At 42.8% G+C, this 11,628-nt stretch overlaps 6 protein-coding genes across 6 annotated transcripts; 4 read left to right on the forward strand and 2 right to left on the reverse strand.

Moving 5' to 3' along the window:
* The first annotated feature begins 317 nt into the window (after nucleotides 1–317).
* On the forward strand, nucleotides 318–963 carry LOC111570666 (histone H2B-like). Its single transcript, XM_023273554.3, has one exon. The coding sequence runs from the start codon at nucleotides 451–453 to the stop codon at nucleotides 823–825; it is 375 nt and encodes a 124-aa protein (XP_023129322.2). The 5' UTR covers nucleotides 318–450; the 3' UTR covers nucleotides 826–963.
* A 288-nt stretch (nucleotides 964–1,251) lies between these two features.
* Nucleotides 1,252–1,747, forward strand: LOC111570667 (histone H4). Its single transcript, XM_023273555.3, has one exon. It carries the CDS (start codon nucleotides 1,389–1,391, stop codon nucleotides 1,698–1,700), a length of 312 nt encoding a protein of 103 aa, XP_023129323.1. The 5' UTR covers nucleotides 1,252–1,388; the 3' UTR covers nucleotides 1,701–1,747.
* Nucleotides 1,748–1,971: 224 nt separating this feature from the next.
* LOC129348639 (histone H3) lies at nucleotides 1,972–5,470 on the forward strand. The gene has a single exon (XM_055009506.1). The coding sequence runs from the start codon at nucleotides 2,302–2,304 to the stop codon at nucleotides 2,710–2,712; it is 411 nt and encodes a 136-aa protein (XP_054865481.1). The 5' UTR covers nucleotides 1,972–2,301; the 3' UTR covers nucleotides 2,713–5,470.
* A 717-nt stretch (nucleotides 5,471–6,187) lies between these two features.
* Nucleotides 6,188–6,834, forward strand: LOC111570665 (histone H2A-like). The gene has a single exon (XM_023273552.3). The coding sequence runs from the start codon at nucleotides 6,259–6,261 to the stop codon at nucleotides 6,643–6,645; it is 387 nt and encodes a 128-aa protein (XP_023129320.1). The 5' UTR covers nucleotides 6,188–6,258; the 3' UTR covers nucleotides 6,646–6,834.
* Nucleotides 6,693–8,921, reverse strand: LOC129348638 (histone H1-like). The gene has a single exon (XM_055009504.1). The coding sequence runs from the start codon at nucleotides 8,418–8,420 to the stop codon at nucleotides 7,809–7,811; it is 612 nt and encodes a 203-aa protein (XP_054865479.1). The 5' UTR covers nucleotides 8,421–8,921; the 3' UTR covers nucleotides 6,693–7,808.
* A 1,732-nt stretch (nucleotides 8,922–10,653) lies between these two features.
* Nucleotides 10,654–11,288, reverse strand: LOC111570668 (histone H4). Its single transcript, XM_055010365.1, has 3 exons — nucleotides 11,248–11,288; nucleotides 11,028–11,041; nucleotides 10,654–10,900 (listed from the first exon to the last, which is right to left on the reverse strand). Exons 1-3 carry the CDS (start codon nucleotides 11,286–11,288, stop codon nucleotides 10,701–10,703), a joined length of 255 nt encoding a protein of 84 aa, XP_054866340.1. The 3' UTR covers nucleotides 10,654–10,700.
* Nucleotides 11,289–11,628: the final 340 nt, after the last annotated feature.

Consider the following 11,628-nt stretch of genomic DNA (forward strand, 5'->3'; position numbering starts at 1 on the left):
CCCTGTGAGGCGTTTAGGGAACATCGGTAAATGTAGTGTCTGTGATAAGCAAATGTTCAGCTAGTGAGTAGTTTCTCCTGTAACCAGGTGGGACTAGCTGCTAATGTCTGATACATTAGTGGGATTACTGATAAAGTTAGTCTGGACGGTCAGTGATACTGGTCCTGTATTTACTTGGTATCGGATTGATGCCTAATCTACACTAACTACAGACCACATAGTGTTGACAAAGTTGAAAAGTGAATAGTCTATGGTCATATCTGAAGTACTACGTTGAAACTGTCGGAGGTCTCCAGCTTTCTGTGTCATCTCCATGGAAACCAGACTCCAACCAGCTGAGCAGATCAGCCAATGACAGACGGGGGGCTGCGCAGTCGTATTTCCATGCGGCCTGTATAAGAAGAGTCTCTCTGCTCTCAGCTTCAGTCGTTCCTACAGAGACGGAGAAAGATGCCGGAACCAGCCAAGTCCGCCCCGAAGAAGGGCTCCAAGAAAGCGGTGAACAAGAGCGCCGGGAAGGGCGGCAGGAAGAGGAAGAGGAGCAGGAAGGAAAGCTACGCCATCTACGTGTACAAGGTGCTGAAGCAGGTCCATCCCGACACCGGCATCTCGTCCAAGGCTATGGGCATCATGAACTCGTTTGTCAGCGACATCTTCGAGCGGATCGCCGGCGAGGCCTCCCGCCTGGCTCACTACAACAAGCGCTCCACCATCACCTCCAGGGAGATCCAGACCGCCGTCAGGCTGCTGCTGCCCGGTGAGCTGGCCAAGCACGCCGTGTCCGAGGGCACCAAGGCCGTCACCAAGTACACCAGCTCCAAGTAAACACCTTCGTCATCCAGTAACACACAACGGTTCTTCTAAGAGCCACACACTTAATCTGCAGAGCTGCTCATCCGCTTTCAGCTGACATCTGGAGGATCAAACTGAAAATAAGTCCTTGTTTTAGTAACTTAATGCATTTTACAGATGACGTGATTTTACTTTGATTTGGTGACAAAGTAATATCTTGCATTTAGGTTTCAGACCTAAATGCACTTTAAGACATCACGTTTAAACATACAAAGTATAAACTTTAAGAGTTTTACTGTGCAGCTGTATAGATCAGTAAAATAAATACAATAAGCGCTGTTAAGATAAAGGATCATTTCGCACAAAGTGACGTTTCAGTGTTTTATCAATACGACCACTTGATGATCTTTCACCAAAAACTGCATTTTCAGTGTTTTTTACCAAAACTAACGTTTCTTCTGATGAAGAAGGAGGAGGAGGAAGAAGAGGAGGAGGAGGAGGTCCGCCTCTGTCTTCTATCACGTCCTCAGTGGAGAGTTAAATCTCCGTGAATCCAGCAGCGGCATCATTGAGCAGAGAACTGCAGAAGAACGACGATGTCTGGACGAGGCAAAGGAGGAAAAGGACTCGGTAAAGGAGGCGCCAAGCGGCACCGTAAAGTTCTCCGGGATAACATCCAGGGAATCACCAAGCCCGCTATCCGCCGTCTGGCTCGCCGCGGTGGAGTCAAGCGTATCTCGGGTCTGATCTACGAGGAGACCCGCGGTGTGTTGAAGGTGTTCCTGGAGAACGTCATCCGTGATGCCGTCACCTACACCGAGCACGCCAAGAGGAAGACGGTGACCGCCATGGATGTGGTGTACGCTCTGAAGAGGCAGGGCCGCACTCTGTACGGCTTCGGAGGTTAAAGTCAGCGATCATGCAGCACAACAAAGGTCCTTTTCAGGACCACACACCTCTGATAAAGAGCTCAGTCCCACTAGATCGTCAGTTCAAATTTATGTTTTAACATGACAACATGCAGAAACAAGACCTGGATTAAAGCTAAATAAACGTTTATTTTATAGCTGATTGTCCCGACTATTGTAACTCATTCGGATTTAATAGGATGTAAAATTAAATCAGTATCTTTGATTAGTCTGTATTTGACACTGGATTTATCAATGAACTGCTTCTTGTTGGCAAAAGGAATGAGTTTAATGTTTGAACTAATAAAATAAAACATTTCTACTATTAAGTGGAAATTAGAAGAGGCGAGTTGAAATCCGACTTTGCTGAACATGGCGGCTGCTGTGGAGGTGGAGTTTATTTGAACGTCACATTCATTTCATCCAATCCACGGTCTGATATCCTTCCCGCGCTCTGTTCTCGACCGATCAGCGCTTCCCGCTCTGCGCTCTGGACCAATCAGAGCTGCCGTTGCTCCGCCGCTCTCCATATAAGCTCGCTGTTGCCGCTCAGCCTCCACTTGTATTCTACTGTTGGAGCAGAGAAGACAGAGGAAGCAGAATGGCCAGAACCAAGCAGACCGCCCGAAAATCCACCGGAGGAAAAGCCCCCAGGAAGCAGTTGGCCACCAAGGCGGCCCGCAAGAGCGCCCCGGCCACCGGCGGCGTCAAGAAGCCTCACCGTTACCGTCCCGGTACCGTGGCTCTGAGAGAGATCCGTCGCTACCAGAAATCCACGGAGCTGCTGATCCGCAAGCTGCCCTTCCAGCGCCTCGTCAGAGAGATCGCTCAGGACTTCAAGACCGATCTGCGCTTCCAGAGCTCCGCTGTCATGGCTCTGCAGGAGGCCAGCGAGGCTTACCTGGTCGGACTCTTCGAGGACACCAACCTGTGCGCCATCCACGCCAAGAGGGTCACCATCATGCCCAAAGACATCCAGCTGGCCCGCCGCATCCGTGGAGAGAGAGCTTAGACCCACCACCCTCCCCTGACCCCAAACACCACGGCTCTTTTAAGAGCCACACCTGTTCACTAAGAGCTCAACCTTGTAATGTGTTGGATACATAAAGGAGTTTTGTTCCAAATATTTGTGGAAGGCTGTTTGGGAACTCATGCCTTCAGTAAACTTTTATTAATGGGAAAATAAGACCACAGTATATGTGTAAGGAATATATGAGCTTACAGTATTGGGCATATAAGTATACTTTGTGTGTGTGTGTGTGTGTGTATACATAACGTTCACTTCCCCGTTCATAAATTCGTCTTCTCTGCGTTAGGAAGCAGTGCAGTTGTACGGGGCAGGGGAAGGTGTCTGGCTTTGAACGAGGTTCACTGAATTGCGGACCCAGACGCCGTCTATACGGGTCTAAATTTGACGGGTCTCTTCTATTTTACCTTGGCAGCTTCCCAGTGTTTATCATTGGTCTATCAGCTCACGAAACGCACAGACCAATTACGTACGAGTTCAGCCATCCCACGTGACGCGACTCAACCAATGAAGTCTCTGCATTGCATCGCAGCTTTGCCTTCAACAACCAGTGGAGAAGTGAGGGACAGAGAGGACAGCAGTGATGGGAAGTTTGATTCTTCTCAGAGAGATGCTTCTTTTGGCTCCCAAACAGGTCCTCATTTTTTACTATTTGTAGCCTCATATTTTAGCCTAACCAGGCAAATATGAATTATTTATGTACTGACAAACTCTTTTGCATTCAGTGTTTTTATGAGAAGCCTAATAATTGCCTCATTTTGTGGTTTGTTTTGTTACAAAAACAGACATTCTTACTTTTGTTTAATATTTCATTCAAACTTTTTGCACAAAAAACAAATGAACAAAACACTGCACACAAACCCACAGAACCAAACTCGGCATTCAAACAGTATAAATGTCCTCAGTGCAGGTTGGCATTCAGAAAAATCAGATGCCTGAGCTTGGATGAACTGATATCATTTCTTCTTTCAGTGAATATCTGCCCTGTTTTTGAGAAGATTCTCTTAGATGGAACAGAAGTTGCCACAACACACAGTCTCTCCTCCATCAGCTTCACCAGGAGGATGAAGACTGAGACCTGGGCCTGCTACCAGCTCAGTGGGTCGTCTGCTGGTTGGATGAGGGGTTCCTCAAGACATGATCTCACCTCCATTACAACATCAGCTGTAGGATTTCTCTTTGACGTATCTCCTGTAGTTCTTCCATCTAAGAGCCTCCACACAGCAGAAGTTTGAGGTTCCTCCTCCACTTGGTCCTCTAATGGTGGAGGTGTCAGGCTGCTGGGGGACATTTTACTGCTGCTGCTCTTATTCTCTGAAGCGTCTCATCAACAGCTCTGTTGTCACTGAAGGCAAACTTCTTTAATCTAGGATTCGGTAACGTTGTTTCTCTGAGGACAGTCTTCAGCTCCATACTCCATTAAAAAAGTTGGGAAAAGGCTCTCACTCGATGGGAGTCAGCTCTTCAGATTCAAAGCATCGGCTGTTAGAGCTGTATCTTTTGCTCTTTACACATAACTAGAGGACAGACTGTGGTCATATGCTGACCATGTTTGGCTCAACATACAGCTGTGAGCCAGCAGCTTTCTCAACTATGAACATAATCAAAACTAAATATGGTTCCAGATTCACCAATGAGCTCCCTAAATATGTTTGAGAACGACCCTGACACCATTGAGGCCACGATTCAAAATACTGGCAGCTCAGTTCTCCCATTAAGCAGCAGCGATATAAGGGGAGTGATAGAAAACAGGGGAAACAATGGAAAAGGGTTCAATTGTTTACATTTATGGGATTCAGGTATTGTTAAAGATGTATACAAATTGGTTCAGGTTGTTCAGTCATGATTTTTTTTCAAGTTCTACACTTTATTTTAAGATATACAGTTATATAAAAAGTTATTTATTAATAAATGTTGTCAAAATGTTTTTGAACTGTACTGCATTCATTTGACGGTCAGTTTTTGATTACAGGCAAACCCTAATAAAACTACCAGGTTACAACAACATATATCACATGAACTGAAGTTAGACATTATGATATTCTGGACCTTTGCTTTAATCCATTTTCTCTGACTGGACCTCTTTGAATTTTAACTGAATACCCCTGGCTTAGAAGAAGAGGGGCATGAATCAACAACCTGATCCAACATCAGTCGGTGGAGAAAAAATAACAAGAAAGCAAAACCAAATGACACTATTTCAGTGTTTCAATAAGCCTGCTGCTTGTCCTGAGAATACTGCCGCTTTAGGAAACACTACAGCTGGAGCTAATGTTAGCATTTAGGAAAGGTAGCCTGATGAAGAGGAAACATCAGCTCTACCTCATTAAGGGAAGAGGAGGCTGCTGACGCTATCACATCTAGAACTAGCTAATTGGTAGTTTGGTAGAAATAAAGGAGCTGCTGCTGCTGTTGACCTGGCTTTGTTTTATGAGGCTGGAAGGGGACAAATTGGAGTATACCCACTAGAAAAAACTAGACTACACCACTGGAAGAAACTATAGAGGCAAATCCACAAATGCAATTAGAAATGTTCTGTTAAAGTGTGAGGCGAGTCAGTTTGAAACCTGTGTGAAGCATAAAAGTACAGATTTTTGTTATGTTAATGACCAATGTTTCTGTTATTTACAATTGAATTTATTACAATTATATTTTCATGTTTAATAAAGGAATGGTAAATTGTGACCTATTTTCTGATCGGTGAACACTCCATTGATAAATAATGAAATACTGACCAGTCACAGTGTAATTATTTTTAGTTTAAATGACCTTTATTAATATCTGTAATGATTCCAGATAGTCAGACTCTGCTGACAGATGTTTCATTGATTTATAGGTATTCAAAGAGGACCTGGAAACAACTAATTCTATGTGTGTGTGTGTGTATGTATATATTTATATATGTATATATATATATATATATATATATATATGTATATATATATATATATATATATATATATATATATATATATATATATATATATATATATATATATATATATATATATATATATATATATATATACATATATATTTGTTTTATTGCTGCTGCTCTGCAATATGTTCTCATGCACTGTGACTTGGACCAGATATTTTTCCTTATGTTTATTGTAAGTCGTAAAGAATTTCAGCTAATAAAGATAATAAACGTGAGCTTAATAAAAAATGCTTTAACTTAAATAGTGAAATTATAAAAAGTACGATATTTTTCAACACTTGGTTTGCAGAATTAAACTTCAATTCACATGTAGCTATGGCTTAGTCTACTGCATATATTTGTACTGCTTCTAGCTGAGATTCTATTTGAAATCCACTAAAAACATGTTTTACTAAACTGGAGTTGAACCGTTTTATTTTAAACTGTGCAGCGACCATCCGACTACAACAGCTCTCCTCTGATTGGACGATCACAGTCTACGCTGAGTCTGACCAATCAGTGAGCAGCCTGTTGCTCTATATAAGCTGCTGTCTGTCTCGCTTCTTTTATTTCAGTTTCCTGTTTTGTGTACGAAGCTCTTGTGTTAAAAGATGTCTGGACGTGGAAAGACCGGCGGCAAAGCCAGAGCCAAGGCAAAGAGCCGCTCCTCCCGGGCAGGACTCCAGTTCCCGGTCGGTCGTGTCCACAGGCTGCTGAGGAAGGGCCACTATGCGGAGCGTGTGGGTGCCGGCGCCCCCGTCTACCTGGCGGCTGTGCTGGAGTACCTGACCGCTGAGATCCTGGAGCTGGCTGGAAACGCCGCCAGAGACAACAAGAAGACCCGCATCATCCCCCGTCACCTGCAGCTGGCTGTCCGCAACGACGAGGAGCTCAACAAGCTGCTGGGCGGAGTGACCATCGCTCAGGGCGGCGTGCTGCCCAACATCCAGGCTGTGCTGCTGCCCAAGAAGACCGAGAAGGTCGCCAAGTCCAAGTAAAGCCGAGGACCCGCTGAACGACACCAAGGCTCTTTTCAGAGCCACACATTGTCCTCTGTAAACAGCAAACATCCTCATGTGTCTCATCAAACACTGTCAGTGAAACATCCAGACCAACAGCTCATAATAAACAGTTACTGGACCAATCAAATGTTGGTTTTAAATGCACTACTGGTTTTTAATTGGTTTGTGAGGTCGTGTATAATAACGATATTTCAGGACACAAGCTGCACTGTCTGCTACCGTTTTAAACATGAAGTGTCACGACAGGACACAATAAACAATAACACAAAAAAAAGACAAATTTTAATACATGAATCAAACATGTCATATTAGAGACTAAATCTGTACAATTTTTGGAACAGGTTAATTTAGGTCATAAAAGGTTGTCAGTTTGGCTCCGCCCAGTGAAACTGCTACCAACTGTCCTCTCTTACGTCCGCAGTTTAGCCCCAAACACTTCCTACTCAGAACAATTAAGTTCAGACTAATCGTTTAATAGTAATGCAAAGATATTTGTGTTTTGGGTTCAACTTAAATTCGTGCGTGTTTACAGTGCTAAACATATTGTTAAATTTAGTTCTGCTAATCTTACATTTTTATTGAGATATGTTTTATTTTAGTTTATTATTCTTTTTCATAGAACAGTAAACTAGGAGGTTACAGTACCTTCTCAGATAACAAGCTCCGTCCTGCTCATTTAAAATGATTTACATTATTATCAATAAATAATACAACAGAAAACACAGTAATATTGAAAAAATTCAATGTACGATGCAGTTTTTGTATTTAAAAATACTTCTTTCTAAAAAAAAATTTAATTCTAAATATGGAATTAAAAAGAACAGGTAGTAAAAAATTGTTCTGAAAATGTAATCCTTAAATTAATTCCAATTCAGTTCTTATTTTTAATGTCTCTCTAAATATATTGAGCACCATTTATAACAACGACAGGTTGCCTTTAACAGACTAATGATGTGTGTTTAGTATCGAAGTGTTTATGTTTGGAGCTGAAGTTAATGTTTCCATGTTGTCGAGCTGTAAAATGTGAGCAGTGATGTTGAGTGTTGATGCATTGATGAGGGAGGCAGCAGCTCTTCAGAGGAGGCTGTGGTGGCTCTGAAAAGAGCCTTTGCTGATGAGTGAGTGGAGATGAAGCAGCTTCACTTCTTGGCAGCTTTCTTAGCTGCAGGCTTCTTGGCTGCACTTTTATTTGCTGCGGGCTTCTTAGCTGCAGGTTTGGGCTTCTTAGCGGCGGACTTCTTGGGGTTCTTCTTCAGAGTCTTCTTGACAGCTTTCTTGGCCGCCGCCTTCTTCGGCGACGTCTTGGACACTGTCTTCTTAGCTGCTGCTATCTTCTTCGAGGACTTCTTGGCAGCGACAGCTTTCTTAGCAGCGGGGGGTTTCTTGGCTTTGACGGGAGCCTTCTTCTTGGTCTCCTTCTTGGCCGGTTTGGAGACTTTGGGCTCCTTCTTGGCGAGTTTGAAGGAACCGGAGGCCCCGGTGCCCTTAGTCTGGGTCAGAACCCCCTTGGTGACCAGCTTGGTGACAGCGGTGTTGATGCGTTTGTTGGCCTTGACCACATCCAACCCATTACTCGCCAGCACCTTCTTGATGGCAGCCAGTGAGATCCCCTTCCGCTCCTTGGACTCGGCCACAGCGTCGACGATCAGCTTTGGGAGGCTGGGTCCGTCCCTCGTGGGCCGGGAGCCCTTCTTCTTCGGGGCTTTGGCCGGGGCTTTAGCCGGTGCAGCTGCTGGAGCTTCTTCCGCCATGTTTCTGTGTCTCTGTTTGTCTCAAAGTGTCAGAGCTGAAGGCAGGAGGCGGGACTTATAAACACCATGAGAACCGTAAAGAGGCAACACACTGCACTGGGCTGCCGCCGCCTCAAACGCGGCCATATTTGTGTTTTCTCTCACACGTTTTGGACACAAAATACGCACAAAATCAGCCTTTTCACAGTCCACGGTCGCTGCCACGCCGACCACACGCGTGTCCCTCCACACTGGGCTCATGTTCGGCTTCCAGCTCTTTGTCTCTCGCTTCCAGGAAGCTTCCAAGCTGTCGGACACACGGGGACCGAGGGCGGCTCGCTGACACTTTTCTGCATGTTTGTGCTCCTAAAACGCCTAAAAGCTCCTCGTCTCCGGTGGAACATCGGTGTTCCGGTTAGCAGAGACATGTGAGGACACGGTGGAAGGAAAACGGCGGCGATGTGCTGCTTCGTTGGCCTGGAAGCGGAGAGTTTTGTCCGCCGGTAAACACACGGACGCTGCCGGTGCTCGGGGCGGCTGCTGGTGTCTGGATGATCCGCTGGAAGAGACTCCGTCTGGACTAAATGTTGGATTATCGAAGCACCGTCTCTTGAACTCTTTAATAAACCTCTGATTTAACTAACATTACATCTGCTGCCTTAATTTTTAGCATTTTTAAACGTTTTTGTCGCATCCGGTATTAAGATCCATGTTACAAATCTTTCTAAATGTGTGTATTATACTAAAATGTACATTGCGTCTTATGGTATCATTTGTGTGTTTAAATACATGAATTAGAAAATCTTTTAGTTTCATTAACGTTTTTCACACATTGATTCTCCATCACGTTTTATGTGGAGTTACTGATACTGAATATCCCTATTAGCTTACAGTTAAATTGATTTCCTGTTCGTCCTAATCAGCACACATTTACTTTGAAGAAGCTGAAACTGTAAAAACTCTTTTAATAGCGCATAAGTGATTTACATCCACAGTCGAACTACGTGGGAGGCTCAGATCCTCCTAAAATATAATTTGAGAATTTCTGTATGATGACTGTGTTTTTCCGTCTTTATCATCCTGAATCATCTAAAATCAATCTGTTTTGGTTTACGGTTAAGAAATTAATGCTTTGAATAAAGACAGCAAAATACAGCTGTCTCTAAAATAATTCTATCAAAACAGAAAATTCTTTTGTTAATTAAATATCTTGTCTAAATGGTAGCATAAAATCAGCTTGATGAAGATAAACGAAGTCAATCAAAAATTGCTATGAGAAGTTAGTTCTAAGGAAATAATATATAAATAAAATCTATCAAATCAATCAACAGTCTGACTAACAAGGCAGGTTCTTCAATTTGCTTTTAAAGTATCAACACTGCTGTCCTCAGGTCTTCTGCTGTTCCACAGATGGAAGAACAAAATGCTGCCTCACTGCAGGTTTTTGTTCTGACTGTAAGTTTAATTAAAAACCTGAAGACCTGAAGGTTGTAGAGGGTTCATGATATAAAAAGATCAGATTAATATGAAAGACCAAGACCAGTAAGAGCTTTACAAACCAATTAAAGGAGCTTAAAATCAATTCTAAAACAGAGGTAACAAGATGAGAGACTTTAAAACATGAGTTAAAAGTGGTGCTGCTGAGTTTTGAAGCACTTGGACAAGAAGAATTATCATCTTTTTATGGAGACCAGGCAGGAGAACATTACAGTAGTCAGTCTTGCATTAGTTTAGAGAGGACTGCAGCAGGATTTTTAGGTGATACAATAATTTGGTAGCGCTCTTGAAAGGCTTAATATTCTACTTGCTGCTGTATCACATTCACTTTCTCTAATATTACACTTGATCAGAGCATTTTAGCTCAATAGGAGCATTAATACAGTGAAGCAGCAGGATGCTGCTCTGTTGACAGATTTATGTAAATACAAATAACTGGATGTATGTAGATATAATATCTTTAAAATGACACTTCTATCAATAACCACTCAACATCCTGTAATTACAGTAGCTATTTATAGATAGATCAAATCTTGTTATTCAGATTTAATAAAAACCAATGTGAAGTAATATTTTGGATCAGGATCACATCTGTTGAAGAACAGGTTGCTCGAGCTGCTGAAACTGATACTCAGATCTAAATTTAAGATAAATATTTTAAATACACGATTATGTACCACTAACAGCCTATTTTATTTCTCTTTTAAAAGAGTCAATATAGAGTGAGGAGCATGAGGCTGCTGCTCTGTAGAGGAGGTGTGTGGTCCTGAAAAGGACCTTTGTTGTGCTGCATGATCGCTGACTTTAACCTCCGAAGCCGTACAGAGTGCGGCCCTGCCTCTTCAGAGCGTACACCACATCCATGGCGGTCACCGTCTTCCTCTTGGCGTGCTCGGTGTAGGTGACGGCATCACGGATGACGTTCTCCAGGAACACCTTCAACACACCGCGGGTCTCCTCGTAGATCAGACCCGAGATACGCTTGACTCCACCGCTTGAAGGCACTGAGACAGAGTTGTGTATTGTGGATGCTCATGAGACAGAAAATGCTATAAAACCATATTCAAGTGTTTTCATGTGTTTTTCAAATTTGCAAAGCAAGTCAAATGTAGACAAAAAAGACTAACCTACCATGGCTGTAGTGGCTAAAAATGGAGTAGCTTATTGAAAATATAATTTAATATGATTTGAGTTTCATTTTTATATGATGAAGTTTGATTATGTGTGTACATGTTGATGAAAAAGGCGTAGTTGCCCTTTAACGTCTCAAGCGTAGATGCAGATGTTTGTTTACGTTTCGTTTTACGACAGTTATGTCTGTGCTCGATAGAGAAGCATACAGTTTTCTTACCTGCGTCCAGCAAGAATTACAATTATCTTAGCCAGCCGCATTTTTCCTGTCTGTGGAATTATATTTTGGAGAACAAAATAAACCGGAGAGTTTATATTTTTTCTTTAATCATGACGTGTCCGGAGTGGATCTGTGGGATCGTGTAGCTGAGCTAACTGCGAGCATTGCATGTGGAAATACTTTCTTGCTAACGAGACTCAGTGTAAGTCAATGCAGATTCTCACGGAAGATAAACCTCTTCAATGGCTAAACAAAGAAATGAGAACACTGATGAAGACGTAAGACTCTGCTCTAAAGAAATCATTAACCTCTAAACTTCAAATTGATCACAGAAATAAGTGGTATAAAGTGGTACAAGAACTATGCAAATCTAAAGCATCT

Source organism: Amphiprion ocellaris, chromosome 4 (assembly GCF_022539595.1).
Source record: "Amphiprion ocellaris isolate individual 3 ecotype Okinawa chromosome 4, ASM2253959v1, whole genome shotgun sequence".
Lineage (NCBI taxonomy): Eukaryota > Metazoa > Chordata > Actinopteri > Pomacentridae > Amphiprion > Amphiprion ocellaris.

Bases quoted from the DNA above. Each gene is read 5' to 3' on its own strand.
- LOC111570665 (XM_023273552.3), top strand. From the start codon at position 6,259: ATGTCTGGACGTGGAAAGACCGGCGGCAAAGCCAGAGCCAAGGCAAAG.
- LOC111570667 (XM_023273555.3), top strand. From the start codon at position 1,389: ATGTCTGGACGAGGCAAAGGAGGAAAAGGACTCGGTAAAGGAGGCGCC.
- LOC111570666 (XM_023273554.3), top strand. From the start codon at position 451: ATGCCGGAACCAGCCAAGTCCGCCCCGAAGAAGGGCTCCAAGAAAGCG.
- LOC129348639 (XM_055009506.1), top strand. From the start codon at position 2,302: ATGGCCAGAACCAAGCAGACCGCCCGAAAATCCACCGGAGGAAAAGCC.
- LOC111570668 (XM_055010365.1), bottom strand. From the start codon at position 11,288: ATGCGGCTGGCTAAGATAATTGTAATTCTTGCTGGACGCAG.
- LOC129348638 (XM_055009504.1), bottom strand. From the start codon at position 8,420: ATGGCGGAAGAAGCTCCAGCAGCTGCACCGGCTAAAGCCCCGGCCAAA.